General features: G+C 38.8%; 1 protein-coding gene across 3 annotated transcripts in view; it reads right to left on the bottom strand.

Moving 5' to 3' along the window:
* eppk1 (epiplakin 1) overlaps nt 1–17589 on the bottom strand; it is a 41892-nt gene that overhangs the window by 10698 nt on the left and 13605 nt on the right. The window contains exons 2-3 of one of the 3 annotated variants that reach the window (XM_030147350.1): nt 14439–14550; nt 213–10071 (exon numbers count right to left, since the gene is read on the bottom strand). In XM_030147350.1, coding sequence (XP_030003210.1) covers nt 733–10056 — 9324 coding nt within the window. In that variant the 5' untranslated portion in view covers nt 10057–10071; nt 14439–14550 and the 3' untranslated portion in view covers nt 213–732. Of the gene's footprint in view, nt 1–212; nt 10072–14438; nt 14551–17589 lie in introns of those variants that run through there. The other 2 variants (XM_030147349.1, XR_003936610.1) reach the window with 2 other exon arrangements.

Raw genomic sequence — 17589 nt, 5'->3', positions numbered from 1 at the left:
GCTGTCTAGGTTTCTATGTTCACACAGATGATGATGAGTTACCAAATCTCAAGTTTTCAACTACAGGTAGGAGCATCAGGTTTCTAGGTAGGTCTATATGTTTAAAAAAAAAACATATGACAGCTTTTTTGACAGGATTTTCATGAAAAATAGGTCATAATGTATCCATTTAAAAATATTTTTTTAATGAAAACATGGAAAGAAACCAAAAATGGAATTTGCACGTCATGTATTTATTATTAAAGTTCATATTTAGCAAATAAAAGCTTTGCCAAAAGTTATAAAAATTTCAAATGCAGGATAGGTAGTTAATCTTGGCTCTTGCACGATAACAGTGTAAAACGTAACTGACAAACATGAGGAAACTTCAAATGGAAGCGTTAACATTTAAAAGCACATGAATCTAAATACCACAGTCAGCCATGTACAAAGGCAGAAAGGTCAAGTCGGTTATAGAGTAGTGCATATATTTCCCACACTTTCCAGTAACAAATGTTTTACAAGGCACAATAGTCTTAACAAGCACTTACACAGGAGTGTGCATACATTTTCCTCACTGCTGTTTTCAAAACCACAAGTCACCTACTGTAGAAAATAATGGAATTCACTGTTTGGTTATTTTGAAACTGGAACAAAATAGTGATTTTACAATAAAAACCTACGTCATAGTTTAAAATATCAGGTTATACAAGGATAAGATGAGAGTAAACTTCCAATTTTTTTTCTTCCTATTTACTTGTGCAAGGGCAGTAAAGTAAGACCTGTGATGGGATCTGTGATGCATCTTTCAACCAACTGGAGATAGGTGAGGTTTTCTTGAGTGTTAGGGTCAAAAAAGCCCTTGGTGTCATCATCAGGGTCAGAGAGAATCTGGTTCATTTCTTCATCAAAGTAGCCTCTTTGGTATGCCACCTGTACAGGCACTCGATGGCTGTAGACTGGGTCAATTATACCTCCTGTAGCAATTTGTGCTTCAAGGAGACGAATTCCATGATCTTTGACAATAAGATCTTTTTTCAGTGCCTGGAACAGAGAAATGGTCTTTTCAGTGTAGGGGTCTTTATATCCCGTGACGGCTCTTTCAGCTGAGAGCAGTTTTTTCTTCCATTCACTTCCAACAACTCCTTGTTCTGCAGCTTCCTCTACTGACAGTTTCTTGTTTCTTACGGGGTCAATGACAAAACCAGTTGCAGCTTGGGCCTCCAGTAAAACCAGTGAGGTCCCAGGGGTCAGTAGACCTCTCTGTTTAGCTTCATAGATGCTCAGAGTCTCTTTGGTGGACTGCAGATAAACTCCTGCAATGCTGTTGGTCCCCTCTAGGTATTTGCGGACTGAATCCATCTCACTTACTTCCTTCACTGTGACTTTTCCTGCACTGAGGTCTTTGTAGACATCCTCAGTGATGATCTTTGACTCTAGCAACTCAGTTGCACTGACATCCTTTCTGAGTCCATGAAAGTTGTCAATTTGAGTTGTTTCTGTGACAGTAGTTGTGGTGATGGTTGTCTTTGTTGTGGTCTTTTGTTGAATTATTGTCAATATGATCTCTAAGAAGCGCTCAATTGTGATTGCTCCAGACTTGTACTGTTGCACAAGCTCTCTCCTCTTTTCCTCTGTGATGTATATGGAGTACAGCAGTTCCCACAGAGATACCGTTGTTCCTTGATATTTCCCTCCAGCTTTGGTGGTTGTTGTAGATTTCAGAATGAGCTTTGTTGCCTCATCAACGAAGAAATACACTTCTCCTTTCTTTACAATGACCAAGAGGCTGAGGCCTGTGATGGGATCTGTGACGCATCTTTCAACCAACTGGAGATAGGTGAGGTTTTCTTGAGTGTTGGGGTCAAAAAAGCCCTTGGTGTCATCATCAGGGTCAGAGAGAATCTGGTTCATTTCTTCATCAAAGTAGCCTCTTTGGTATGCCACCTGTACAGGCACTCGATGGCTGTAGACTGGGTCAATTATGCCTCCCGTAGCAATTTGTGCTTCAAGGAGACGAATTCCATGATCTTTGACAATAAGATCTTTTTTCAGTGCCTGGAACAAAGAAATGGTCTTTTCAGTGTAGGGGTCTTTATATCCCGTGACGGCTCTTTCAGCTGAGAGCAGTTTTTTCTTCCATTCACTTCCAACAACTCCTTGTTCTGCAGCTTCCTCTACTGACAGTTTCTTGTTTCTTACGGGGTCAATGACAAAACCAGTTGCAGCTTGGGCCTCCAGTAAAACCAGTGAGGTCCCAGGGGTCAGTAGACCTCTCTGTTTAGCTTCATAGATGCTCAGAGTCTCTTTGGTGGACTGCAGATAAACTCCTGCAATGCTGTTGGTCCCCTCTAGGTATTTGCGGACCGATTCCATGTCACTTACTTCCTTCACTGTGACTTTTCCTGCACTGAGGTCTTTGTAGACATCCTCAGTGATGATCTTTGACTCTAGCAACTCAGTTGCACTGACATCCTTCCTGATTCCATGAAAGTTGTCAACTTCAGTAGTTTCTGTGACAGTGGTTGTGGTGATAGTTTTCTTTGTTGTGGTCTTTTGTTGAATTATTGTCAGTATCATCTCTAAGAAGCGTTCAGTTGTGATTGCTCCAGACTTGTACTGTTGCACAAGCTCTCTCCTCTTTTCCTCTGTGATGTATATGGAGTACAGCAGTTCCCACAGAGATACCGTTGTTCCTTGATATTTCCCTCCAGCTTTGGTGGTTGTTGTAGATTTCAGAATGAGCTTTGTTGCCTCATCAACAAAGAAATAAAACTCTCCTTTCTTTACAATGACCAAGAGGCTGAGGCCTGTGATGGGATCTGTGACACATCTTTCAACCAACTGGAGATAAGTGAGGTTTTCTTGAGTGTTGGGGTCAAAAAAGCCCTTGGTGTCATCATCAGGGTCAGAGAGAATCTGGTTCATTTCTTCATCAAAGTAGCCTCTTTGGTATGCCACCTGTACAGGCACTCGATGGCTGTAGACTGGGTCAATTATGCCCCCTGTAGCAATTTGTGCTTCAAGGAGACGAATTCCATGATCTTTGACAATAAGATCTTTTTTCAGTGCCTGGAACAGAGAAATGGTCTTTTCAGTGTAGGGGTCTTTATATCCTGTGACGGCTCTTTCAGCTGAGAGCAGTTTTTTCTTCCATTCACTTCCAACAACTCCTTGTTCTGCAGCTTCCTCTACTGACAGTTTCTTGTTTCTTACGGGGTCAATGACAAAACCAGTTGCAGCTTGGGCCTCCAGTAAAACCAGTGAGGTCCCAGGGGTCAGTAGACCTCTCTGTTTAGCTTCATAGATGCTCAGAGTCTCTTTGGTGGACTGCAGATAAACTCCTGCAATGCTGTTGGTCCCTTCTAGGTATTTGCGGACCGATTCCATGTCACTTACTTCCTTCACTGTGACTTTTCCTGCACTGAGGTCTTTGTAGACATCCTCAGTAATGATCTTTGACTCTAGCAACTCAGTTGCACTGACATCCTTCCTGATTCCATGAAAGTTGTCAACTTCAGTAGTTTCTGTGACAGTGGTTGTGGTGATGGTTGTCTTTGGCGTGGTCTTCTGTTGAATTATCGTCAGTATGATCTCTAAGAAGCGCTCAATCGTGATTGCTCCAGACTTGTACTGTTGCACAAGCTCTCTCCTCTTTTCCTCTGTGATGTATATGGAGTACAGCAGTTCCCACAGAGATACCGTTGTTCCTTGATATTTCCCTCCAGCTTTGGTGGTTGTTGTAGATTTCAGAATGAGCTTTGTTGCCTCATCAACGAAGAAATACACTTCTCCTTTCTTTACAATGACCAAGAGGCTGAGGCCTGTGATGGGATCTGTGACGCATCTTTCAACCAACTGGAGATAGGTGAGGTTTTCTTGGGTGTTGGGGTCAAAAAAGCCCTTGGTGTCATCATCAGGGTCAGAGAGAATCTGGTTCATTTCTTCATCAAAGTAGCCTCTTTGGTATGCCACCTGTACAGGCACTCGATGGCTGTAGACTGGGTCAATGATGCCCCCTGTAGCAATTTGTGCTTCAAGGAGACGAATTCCATGATCTTTGACAATAAGATCTTTTTTCAGTGCCTGGAACAGAGAAATGGTCTTTTCAGTGTAGGGGTCTTTATATCCTGTGACGGCTCTTTCAGCTGAGAGCAGTTTTTTCTTCCATTCACTTCCAACAACTCCTTGTTCTGCAGCTTCCTCTACTGACAGTTTCTTGTTTCTTACGGGGTCAATGACAAAACCAGTTGCAGCTTGGGCCTCCAGTAAAACCAGTGAGGTCCCAGGGGTCAGTAGACCTCTCTGTTTAGCTTCATAGATGCTCAGAGTCTCTTTGGTGGACTGCAGATAAACTCCTGCAATGCTGTTGGTCCCCTCTAGGTATTTGCGGACCGATTCCATGTCACTTACTTCCTTCACTGTGACTTTTCCTGCACTGAGGTCTTTGTAGACATCCTCAGTGATGATCTTTGATTCTAGCAACTCAGTTGCACTGACATCTTTCCTGATTCCATGAAAGTTGTCAACTTCAGTAGTTTCTGTGACAGTGGTTGTGGTGATGGTTGTCTTTGGCGTGGTCTTCTGTTGAATTATCGTCAGTATGATCTCTAAGAAGCGTTCAATCGTGATTGCTCCAGACTTGTACTGTTGCACAAGCTCTCTCCTCTTTTCCTCTGTGATGTATATGGAGTACAGCAGTTCCCACAGAGATACCATTGTTCCTTGATATTTCCCTCCAGCTTTGGTTGTTGTTGTAGATTTCAGAATGAGCTTTGTTGCCTCATCAACAAAGAAATAAAACTCTCCTTTCTTTACAATGGATAGCAAATTAAGACCTGTAACAGGATCAGTTACACACCTCTCAACCAGTTGGAGATAGGTGAGGTTTTCTTGGGTGTTGGGGTCAAAAAAGCCCTTGGTGTCATCATCAGAGTCGGAGAGAATCTGGTTCATTTTCTCATCAAAGTAGCCTCTTTGGTATGCCACCTGTACAGGCACTCGATGGCTGTAGACTGGATCGATTATGCCTCCTGTAGCAATTTGTGCTTCAAGTAAACGGATTCCATGATCTTTGACAATAAGGTCCTTGTTTAGTGCCTGGAACAAAGAAATTGTGTTGCCAGTATAGGGGTCTTTATATCCTGTGACGGCTCTTTCAGCTGAAAGAAGTTTGTTTTTCCACTCTCTGCCAACAACACCCTGTGCCACTGCTTCTTCTACTGAAAGTTTCTTGTTGTTCACGGGGTCAATGACAAAACCAGTTGCAGCTTGAGCCTCTAGCAGAACCAGGGAAGTACCAGGGGTCAACAGACCTCTAGTTTTAGCTTCATAGATGCTCATTACAGTCCTTGTGGACTCAACTCGGACACCTGCTATGCAGTTTGTAGCCCCAAGGTACTTTTGAATTGATTCCATTGTGTTAATTTTCTCTTCAGTTACTTCACCCGTTATGATCTGTGTAAAAAGTTCCTTTGAGATGATCTTTGATTCAAACAGCTCACTGGCAGAAACCTGCTTCCTTAGGCCTTTGAACTTTCTTTCTTTGGATGCCACCTCTGTGATGATAACTGTAAGAATTTCAATTATTTCCTCAATTGTCAGAGTTCCTGTCCTGTACTGCTCTATGAGTTGCTTTCTTTTGTTTTCTGAAATGTATTCCGAGAGTAGCACTTCCCACAGTGTCACTTGCTTGTTTTTGAATTTTCCTGCATTCATGGTAATATTTTTGTTCTTGAAAGTGAGCTCTATTTGCTCATCAGTATGAAAAGTTTGAGATTGCTTTTCATATAGTGGTAGAAGAAGTAGCCCAGTCTTAGGATCTTTCTCACACAGCTTTATCAGCTCCAGGTAAGAGATCTTTTCTTTGGTATTTGGTTCAAAGAATCCCTTTGCATCATTGGTAGGGTTCAAAATATTTTTGCTGAGCTCATCATCCAGGCATCCCTTTTTAATAGCAACATGAAGAGGTACCCTGTGACTTTGACTCGGATCAATGATTCCCCCAGTTGCTATCTGTGCCTCAAGAAACCGGATGCCATCACTTCTTGGAATCAGTTCTTCATTCATGGCTTCAAACACTGATATTGCTACATCTGTGTATGGGTCTTTGTAGCCAGTGACGGCTCGTTCAGCTGAGACAAGTTTCTCATGTATATCTGGACCAGTAACTCCCTTTCTCAGTGCCTCATCAACAGTATAGAATTTGTTGTTGAGTGGATCAATGATCCACCCTGTTGCAGCCTGTGCTTCAAGCAGCATCAGTGCAATCCCAGGTGTCAACAGGTCTTCTTTTTGTGCCTCATAAATGCTCATTACTTTCTGTGATGGATGAACCTTTATTCCAGCAATGCTTCCAGTTCCCTTCAGGTATTGCTGCACAGATTTAGTTTGGGTTACTTCTTCAAAAGTAAGTTTCCCTTCCTTCATCTGATGAAATGTATCTACATCAATGATATCAGAATCTAGTAGTTGGTGCACAGAGACAGACCTTCTCAGGCCCATTGTCTTTTGGGGAGTTTCACTCTGTTCCAGTGTTTCGATGGTGGAAATCACTAATGTGATTATGGTTTGTGTGTTAACTGTTCTTGTTCTGAACTTTTCAATGAACTCAGTCCGTTGGTCTTCAGTGAAGTACCGTGAGTGAATTAAGTCCCAAAGTGAAATTGATTTTCCTGAGTAACGGCCCACTGTTACATTCACAGCTGTCTTTTCAAACTCTTGCTTTATTTCTTCATCAGTGTATATTTTTGCCTTTGTTTCCTTAATCTTTGGTGTGTTATTCAAGGGAAGAAGAAACAGTCCTGTTTCCTTGTCTTTTACACATCTGTCCAACATCTCCATGTAGGTTAGGTTATCTTTTGTGGCAGGATCAAAAAATCCCTTTGTGTCATCACTTGGGTCCGACAGGATTTGGTTTAGTTCAGCATCAAAATATCCTTTCTTGTATGCAACCTCAAGGGGAAGGTGAAGGCACTTTAAAGGATCAATGATACCACCTGTAGCGATCTGGGCCTCAAGTAAACGGATGCCATGCTGCTTCACGATCAGATCCTTTTTCAAGGCTTGAAAAAGTGAAATCTTTTCACCAGTGTAAGGATCTTTGTAACCAGTAACGGCCCTCTCTGCAGACAGAAGTTTTTCATAAATCTGCGGACTAATTAAGTTTTCTTTGAGAGCATGTTCCACAGTAGTTTTGTTGTTTTTCACAGGATCAACAATGAATCCTGTAGCTGCTTGTGCCTCAAGAAGACAAAGGGCAGTGCCAGGGGTAAGAATGCCAGTCCTCTGAGCCTCATAGATGCTTAGCTTCTGATTGGAAGGTTGTAGTATCACCCCAGCCACACAACTTTTTCCTTGTAGGTAGTTTCTGACAGAATCCATTTTCATCACATCAGTGCTTGTCATTGTGCCATCAACTAAACTGCTGTATGTTTTTTCATCCACAATTTGTAGGTCCAGAAGATCCACAACGGAGATCTTCCCTCTTAGACCATCAAACTTTAGTCCCTCTTGCTGTTTTATCTCTTTAGTCTCAATGATTTCTAAAATGGTGACAATTAGCTGCTCAATTGTGATTTTCCGGGACTTAAAGAGCTTGAAAAACTCCTGTCTTCTTTCCTCAGAGAGGTACTCTGAATTAATAAGATCCCACAGTGTTGTGTTCTTGCCCTTGAACCTCCCATACTTAACGGTGACTGTAGTTGCAATGAATGTTTCCTTAATGTTGACATCTATAGTTCTTTTGCCTTTGCTTTTAAGTGGCAAGAGGCACAGACCTGTAATGGGATCTGTGACACATCTATCCAAAAGCTGTAGGTATGTTAGGTTGTCTTGGGTGTTGGGGTCAAAGAATCCCTTGGTGTCATCACTTGGATCGCTCAGAATCTGGTTCATTTCCTCATTGAAATAGCCCCTTTTATAGGCCACATGAACAGGAATGCGGTGGCTGTTCACAGGGTCAATAATGCCTCCGGTAGCAATTTGTGCTTCAAGAAGACGAATTCCATGATCTTTAACGATGAGGTCTTTCTGCATGGCTTGGAACAAAGAAATTTTTTTGCCATCATATGGATTTTTGTATCCGGTGACTGCTTTCTCTGCTGAGCGCAGCTTTTGACAGACATCAGCCCCCACAACCTTTGCTTTCACAGCATCATCTACTGAAAACTTCAGGTTTCTAATAGGATCAATAATGAACCCTGTAGCTGCCTGTGCCTCCAGAAGAATCAGAGCAGTTCCTGGCATCAGCTTTCCTCTCTGTTTGGCCTGGTAGATGCTCATGATTTCAGAATCAGGAAGCAGAATCCCAGCAATACAGTCTTTTCCTTGCAGATACACATTTATATTTTCGTCTTCTATTATTTCTTTCATGGATTTTTTCCCCTTTTTCAGATCTTCTAAGACCTCCTCACTAATGATGTCAGCCTCTACAAGCTGTTTGCCAGTGACTGTTTCTCGGATGCCCTCAAAGACTATCTTTGTTGATTTCACAGACTTCTCAATGATTTCCAGAACCATTGTAACAATTGTCTTGATATCAAGCTTCCCCTCTCTGTACTTTTGAATGATGTCCCTCCTCTGGTGTTCATCCAAGTATTCAGACATCAGCAATTCCCACAGAGAAACTGCCATTCCCATGTACTTTCCATAGTGTACTTCCACTATCTCCTTTCTGAAGGCCGTTTTAGTATGATAGTCAATGAAGTTGAAATTCATCTTGCCTGATTTTTCAAGGAGAGGAAGGAGGCACAGTCCAGTGATGGGATCAATGACACATCTTTCCATCAGCTGAAGGTAAGTCAGATTATCCTCTGTGTTTGGGTCAAAAAACCCTTTTGTGTCATCCCCTGAGTCTTCTAGGATGGCATTCATTTCTTCATTGAAGTAGCCTCTCTTGAAAGCTACCTCTGTCGGCAGTCTGTGACTATTGATTGGGTCTATTATTCCACCTGTAGCAATTTGTGCCTCAAGTAGGCGGATACCATGCTCCTTTACAATGAGATCTTTCGACAGGGCTTGAAACAGGGATATAGTTTCACCCGAGTATGGGTCTTTGTATCCAGTAACTGCTCGCTCAGCAGAACGCAGCTTTGCATGAAATTCTGGGCCAAAAAGTTTGTGCTTGAGGGCTTCGTCCACAGTGAACTTTTTATTTTCAACAGGATCAATCATGAATCCAGTCGCAGCTTGGGCCTCCAGTAAAACTAGGGCAGTTCCAGGCATGAGTATACCTTGTTTCATTGCTTCATAAATGCTTATTCTCTGGTCGGATGAAAGAATTGCAATTCCAGCAATACTGCCTTTGCCCTCTAGGTATTCTTTGACTGTTTCCATCAGCATCACATCCTGTGTTGTGGTCTTCCCCTTCTGTAGGTCATCAAATGTTTCTTGGTCAATGATCTTAGAATCAAGAAGTTCAGTGCAGGAGATTCCTCTTCGCAGGCCTTTGAAAGTGATGTGAACAGGAAGCAGCAGCAGGCCTGTGTCAGGCTCCACAGTGCATGTCTCCAGAAAGTTTTGATAGTTGAGATTTTCCTGTGAGTTTGGGTTGTAAAACACTTTGAGCTCCTCCATTTGGTTGTTCAGCAAACCTTTTTCATAGTAGCCCTTCTGAATTGCTGATTCAATTGAAATGTGTTTCTTCTCAACAGGGTCAAACAGGCCTTTAGTTGCTATCTGTGCTTCCAGCAGTCTGAGACCATATTCTCTTGTGATTAGATCTTTTTTCATTGCTTGGAACACAGATATATTTTCATTGGTGTAGGGGTCTGCATAGCCAGTGACTGCTTTTTCTGCTGTTAAAAGTTTTTCTTTCATTTCTGGTCCAACAATTCCCTCTTTCACAGCATCTGCAACAGTGACTGTTTTGTTGTTTATGGGGTCAATAATACCCACTGTGGCGGCTTGTGCTTCAAGCAGAGCTAAAGCTGTTCGTGGCTTAAGCAGGCGCTTTTTCATGGCTTGATATATGGATATCTTCTCTTTTGTCTTTGCCAGAAATATGCCAGCCATTGGGCCATGGACGTCTGTGTATCCATTTGTCTTCACCTCAGTATCTTGGCTGATGGACTCCATCTTGGCCTGAAGAGCTGTGTTAACATAGCAAAAAAATCTTGAATTAGATTAGATTTTAGATATAGCTATAGTTAAGTTATTTTGAGTGCTTTATAAAGTATATGAAAACTAACATCTTTGACTGTCAAAACTTTTAAAATATGCCCTGGGTTGTGACAGTTCTACCTCTCATCATCTGCACAATGTCTAAATCCAAATACTGTACAAAGCTGATCTTCTTAATCTGCACATTTCACTTATTTGTCAGTTTATTTCACCTAATAACAAAATATCAGTCTAATAATAAATCCTACAAACAAGAAGTGTTATGTTGAGGGTTTTTTTTTTACTGTTTTTGAGAGACGATTATTACCTCCGCCAAGGAGGTTATGTTTTTGCCAGGGTTTGTTTGTTTGTCTGTCTGTTTGTTTGTTTGTCTGTCCGTTAGTGTGCAACATAACTCAAAAAGTTATGGACAGATTTGGATGAAATTTTCAGGGTTTGTTGGAAATGGGATAAGGAAGAAATGATTAAATTTTAGTGGTGATCGGGGGTGGGGGGGCCCACGGGGGGCGCCACTGATCAGCTTTGGCGGAGGTCTGCGCTCTCCGAGTGCTTCTAGTCTTACTATATTTTAGAGACTGTAATTTAGGATGAACTTTGTTGAGGTAGAGCACAGGTGTCAAACATGCGACCCGGGGGCCAAATCCAGCCCGCCAAAGGGTCCAATCTGGCCCTTGGGATGAATTTGTGAAATGCAAAAAATACACTGAAGATATTAATAATCAATGGTGTCAAAATCATTTTAATTGAGGTTCCACATATAGACACATACAGTCCAGTTAGATTTGAAGTAGGTCAGACCAGTAAAATATTATCATAATAACCTATAAATAATGACAACCCCAAATTTTCTCTTTGATTTTTTGGTGTAAAAAAGTAAAATTACATGAAAATGTTTATAAAATGTGAATAACCTGAACAAATATGAACAAATGGAAATGTCTTAAGAAAAGTGAATGCAATTTTACCAATATTCTGCCTGTTACTAAATGTTTTGTGCGATTGTAATGCACATGTGTAAATGATAAACTGATAAAACGAGGCACAATATTGTTAAAATTGCACTTGTTTTTCTTAAGACAATTCAAATTCTTCATGTTATTCAGATTTTTAAGGAAACTTAGTAAATGTAAAACTTAATCATAATGTAATTTTACTTTTTTCACTGTTATCATCTTACTGGTTCGGCCCACTTGAGATCAAATTGGGCTGAATGTGGAACTGAACTAAAATGAGTTTGACACCCCTGAGGTAGAGTAAGGAGTGTTTATTGAAATCAGAGGGGTAGGTTTAATTCTAATAGTTGAGTTCTAACCAAGTTTAAGAGCATTAATGAGATTAGATGTAATACCCACAACAAGGAAAACACTTTTCTGCTGCTACGTTAAAGCCTTAAAGGCAATAAATATTATCATCTGGAAGTCTGCATACACATCGTACTTAATAGTAGATAATAGTAGATTGGTGGCACACAGTTTAGCAGCTGATAAACTTGTAGAACTACTGAAATCTCTGTCTGTAGTTACCTTAAGGTTGGATTTTTGTTGCAGCTCATACTTCTTCATTAAGTGCCTGCAGCGTTGCGTGTTTGCCTTGTTACACATTGTGGTTTGCTTTTAATGCCAGAGGTTTTAGGGTACATGTTCAGTCTGTTTCAACTCATTTTTCATTCTTGCTGATTTATGGTGTGTTGGTTGATTTATAGGTTCTGCATGCTCATCAATTATAATAATAAGTTGCTTCCTGTTCTGTCTCAGGTTGTTTTCAGGTTGTTGGCATCCTGCTGAGTGTTTCACTGCAGTTATCTAGAGTACAACCATTTGTTTGTAATCATTATTTTTAGACCGTTTTTGGTTATTTATTTACAATCGGTGTAATAATTTGTAATATAGGATTACATTCTTTTTTGCTAGACTATGTTAACCCTCTGGTATCCGGGTGCACACACTTTGCACTTCCTTTTAAAAAACGTCATATTATTTTTCACAATTTAAATAAGGTTAGAAATCAAAAGTTGTTCATTTTTGCATGATCTTTAAAATTCTGGCCACCAACTAAAATTTGCACATTGTAAACAAAAGGAAATTACAAAACTAGCCTCTGTCTCTCAAGTGTGCCTAAAATGCACTATTTCTTCCATTTGATATGTATGATTAGGGCTGACCTTGATTTACAAAAATAAAACCAAATTAGAGCAGAAAAATAAATCAATATATAATATTTAATAGTTTGATTTATAGGTGTGCATTTTACGCACACTTGGTGACAAATGCTAGTATTTTTGAACATTTGACCTAGTACCAAAAATAATAATGCAAATTAACCAATGTTGCTGTTAATCACTGACATATGCCAGGCTGCAAAAATCAAATAACTTGTAATCCACTTTTATGTAGTATATTGAAAAAAAATAATTTTTTGTGTTTTTTGCATCAAAAAAAATGGTTTGTTTACATTACAAACACGGCATTTAAAGGGTTAAAAAATGTGACAATTATTGAGTATTTGGTATTTTTATTTACGGTTCATGTTGATGAAATAGAAAAAAGTGTAAAAGAATTAAAAACAAACTGTATGAAAATTTTTTTTGACATTATTCCACAAGTGTGTGAAAAAGGCACACTTGGTGCTTAGTAAGGGCCTTGCTGGACAGGATAGCGGAAGGTTAATGATGAGTTTGTGTATCATTTAAGTAAGTATTTGCTTTGCTTATTCAAGTAATATTTTCTGTATCCATGTTTGGGTTCTGAAGTTTTTTTGGCAGTTCAAATCATACATTCTAGCTGATCATACCTGTACTTGGTGACAAATGTGGCCTTAATGATAACAACAGTGTGTACTATTGAACTATATGACAGAATTTTATGATTTTTTTTAATGCGAATTGCGGAAGAAGCATTTAGGTCCTTTAACTAAGTGAAAGCACAGATACCATATTGTGTAAATACTCCACTACAGGTAAAATACTGCATTAAAAACCTTATTTAAGTATTATCTGTGATGTACGAAAAATAGTCATTATACAGTAAAATGATCAGCTTTGTACTGTAAGATATTTTGATTTATTTTTCTGCTGTACATACTCAATGTTATAATGTTAATGTTAATATCCTATATACTGTTGAGAGTAATCTGAGGCAAAGCATCATATTCTAAAAGTCAGGGGTTCCTCAAGTGGGGTACATGTACCATCAGGGGTCCTTGGAAGGAGCCCAGGGGGTACTTGAAATTTTTTGGGAAAAATACATTAAATAAGTCATCATGTTCTGAATACAAAATAAATGATGAGAATTAATGCTGAAATATAAAACACAATAAATACATTCATATAATAAAATTGACACATTTCATTTCAATATTTATTTTTTTCCTATTATTATTATTATTATTATTATTATCTGTCATCTTGTTTAAGTTTTGGTAACATTTTAAGAACATTTCTATTTTATATTATTCGAGATGAGTTTATCTGAGTAATTAAGCCATTATTTTTTGTTGATGAAAGGTTTATTTATTCATTCATGACCATTTAATTTATTTTTCTTAGCAATAAAGGAGGGTGCTTTTCAGTTTATACTTTGCACAAAATTGGCCTATAAAGATTTGTTATTTTTAATATATGAAAGTTAAATATATGTTGTTTGTTTACAAAGATTTGAAAATAAAAACAGACTCCATTGGCACAGGAACAAATTTTGCCTCATTTTTTCAATCAAAAATGCTAAAGTGAGAGTTAGGGGTACTTGTCTAAAAATCTGTATCTCAGGGGGTACTCCACTGTAAAAAGTTTGAGTGCCGCTGCTATAAATGAACCATATCATACTGTATATGACAAATCTCTAAAATTCATGAACTCAGTAAAAGTAGCTTATTTTCAGCTTTCACTTTTTACTCTTTTATAAAGGAGCATTTAAAGCTGCAAATGCTGAAATCAGAGGGAAGAATAAACATCCTCCTTCTGCAACTCTCCTTTCTCAATCTAATTCACAAGAGTAAATATAAGATAAATGACCTGACAGTGTTTTGTGGTGTTATGGAAAAGTGAAGCCACTCTAACAAACCTCCTTATCACCAGACATTAAATAGAGCAGTAGGATTATGTCCAGGAGCCTTGTGTCCTGACAGAATGATTTATTACCAGTGATGCTAAAGAAATCAAGCACCGCAGCTTTAATTCTTCAGTTTATCGCAAACATTTGGAGATAGCACGGTTTGAACTGGACAGGAAGGGGTAAAAAATAATATAATATCAGACAAATTCCATGGAGTACAAGTAGAAGTCATTCATTCCACCACTACATAAATGCCGCCCACATAAACATATACCACACAAATATATGTCCAACCTGTCAGATTCTTCTTCAGAGTCTGGTGGGTATGTCAGGTCTTCTCACTTCCTCCAAACTCCAGGTCAGATGTTCTCAGGTGTTTTTTTGTGGCTTTGAAAGAATCCTGTGGAGAAACAGTCACATGAAAAGAATGTTTATACCTTCATCAAATGTCCTCCTCGTATCACATTTCTTATTTATCGTCATGTTGATTCACTGGGAACTTCCTCTTTGAACTCATGATGGAACCACGGCTCTGGGTCGTGATGGATCAGCAAGTTGTGGTTTTCAAAGCTTCACACGAAAGATTGGATTTCTTGGTGGTTCTCACGTTGCTCATATCATTAAGTTTTCTGTTGAGTTTGTTGATGTTCCCAAGTTACCTCAAATATTTGTTTGTTATCCAAAACCAGCAATCATTCGTCCAATGAAAGAACATAGTGAAGATCCTCCTGAGACTTGTTTAGAAACAGCACGATGCAACAGTTTATTCAGATGCATTTTCTACTGATTTATTTATTTGTAGGGAATGTCCTTAGCAGTGAACGTCCTTTTATTTTATTTATTTATTTATTTATTTATTTATTACCCCACCCCCCCGAAGGGCAGACAAGGGGCATTGTTTTTGGTTCAATTTGTTTGTTTGTTAACACTCTAGCAGCAAAACTATTGGTTGAATTCATACCAAATTGGGTTTATAGATTGCCAGTGACCCAGAATAGATGTGGTTACATTTTGGGAAAAGTAGGTTTAAGTTCAAATTTTTTATGAATTTTTAAATTCTTTTTTCTTCTCCCATTTACTTATAATGGGCGGAATTTCACGTCTATAAAAACATCAATTTTGTTTCAGTTTACTTCAAACTTCGCACGTATATAGAGGTAACTGATATGCTAACATCAGCACACGCATAGACAATTGATCCCAAAATGAGCTACAATACGTGTGAGGGGCGGAGTTTGTTGTGCCTGGCACCACTTGTTTATTCCTTGGTTTGTTTGTTTGTTTGTTTGTTAACACTTAAGCAGTAAAACTATTGGTTCAATTTATACCAAATTTGGTTTATATTGCAGTGATCCAGAATAGATCTGATAACACTGGTCTACAATTTTTTAGAAATGATTTGCTTCAGAGATTAAATGTGCTAAATGTTATGTATTTTAATAAGATTAATTGGAAAATAAATGACAAAAGTGCCGGTTTGCTGATGTTTTCAAGGTATATGATTAAGAGTTATTACACATATATATTGGTTTATGTACATTTGTATAATAGTTTTCTAAATCTTCCACTAAATAGAACCTGTAAAGTGAATGTATTCTAATGTGCAGACAGTGTTTTGAAGTAGATCTTGTAGCTCTGAGACAAATATTCCTTTTGAGTCAAACCCATTCTCTCGTTAATTGTTGAATTTCACATTTTGACCCAAGGCTGTATCTTGGAAAGTTCAGCCAACCAGCATTTTTGACTTGATTTTTCTTTATCAGTGACTCTCATGTGGTAAAATTTCATTACTTTTATTCTCGAAGCATTTTCCTTGTAGATCAGTGTTACCTTTTGGGAAAAATAGGTCCAAGTTAAAATTTTGTATGAATTTTTAAAATCTTTTTTTTCCCCTCATTTACTGATAATGGGCGAAATTTCAAGTATCTGTAACAGCAAAACTATTGGTTGAATTCATACCAAATTTGGTTTGAAGATCACCAGTGACCCAGAATAGATGTCATTACATTTTGGGAAAAGCAAGTCAAAGTTAAAATTTTTTATGAATTTTTTACATCATTTTTTTTTCTCCCATTTACTTATAATGGGTGAGATTTCACATGTTTATAAAAACATCCATTTTGTTTCCATTTACTTCAAACTTGGCACATATATAGAGGCAACAGATATTCTGACATCAAAGCACTCGGAGCGCGCAGACCTCCGCCAAGGCAGACCAGCACCCCCCCCCATCACCACCAAAATTTAATCATTTGTTCCTTGTGCCAGTATCAACATTTCCTGAAATTTTCATCCAAATACGTCCATAACTTTTTGAGTTATCTTGCACACAGACAGACAAACAGACAAACTAACGCCGGCAAAAACATAACTTCCTTGGCGGAGGTAAAAACATGATGACGTCAGCTGGATCGATGCAAAAATAAGCTAAAATACATGCAGGGGGCGGGGTTTGTTGTGCCTGGCACCACTTGTTTATTTATTTATTCATTTACAGCTGTGAAACTCTTGACCCTATAGAGGAAAAAATCCACTGCTGGGTCACAGGTAGATATAGATAACATTGTAATTACCTCTGCCAAGGAGGTTAAAGTTTTTGTCGGCGCTGGTTTGTCTGTCTGTCTGTGTGCAAGATAACTCAAAAAGTTATGGATGCATTTGGATGAAAATTTCAGGAAATGTTGATACTGGCACAATTAAGGAACAAATGATAAAATTTTGGTGGTGATCAGGGGTGGGCACTGATCTACCTTGGCGGAGGTCTGTGCTCTCCGAGTGCTTCTAGTTACGTTTATAAAATGTTTTTTCCTCTATTATCACCATACAAGACTATGATGGTACCCTCGTCCAGTTCAGTTCATATTCTTTTTTTTTTTTTTTTTTTTTACCTTTTTTTAACCAGGAACAAAAGATCTCATTGAGATCAAGAACCTCTTTTTCATGCGAGTCCTGTCCAAGAGGCAGCATGAAATCCAACACACAGTTACAACATACAAAAATTTACAGGAGAAGTCAAACTATGAAAAACAAGTGCAGGTTATTGAGTTAGTCTCTAGCACTTTGAGTTTGGATTTAAAAGCATCCGAGGAGATCAGTTCGGTCAGATTCCAGTCTTTTAGCAACATCTCAACATCTTCAAGTGTCATGTTATTATTTTGGCGTGAGAGGACACAGCGCATTGAAACTGGAACAGCCAGATGTAATGTGTTGTAACACCTCGCATAGAAAAAACAAAAACTATTATTCAGTTTTCAAGAATGTACAATATGACGTCAACACAAGAAGGAACTGATTGACGCATACTACAGTTACAGTGCCTCAGGAGTCTTTCTAACTCCAAAATAATTAAAACTGTTGGTAGCTTTGAGTAATCATGTCTTACTGTGTTGATTTTTTTTCCTTTTGTGAGTCATGACAAATGCTTAAAGGAATGAAAAGT

The sequence above is a fragment of the Sphaeramia orbicularis genome, chromosome 11 (assembly GCF_902148855.1).
Source record: "Sphaeramia orbicularis chromosome 11, fSphaOr1.1, whole genome shotgun sequence".
NCBI classification, from domain to species: Eukaryota; Metazoa; Chordata; class Actinopteri; order Kurtiformes; family Apogonidae; genus Sphaeramia; species Sphaeramia orbicularis.
This window is presented reverse-complemented; position numbering and strand designations above follow the sequence as displayed.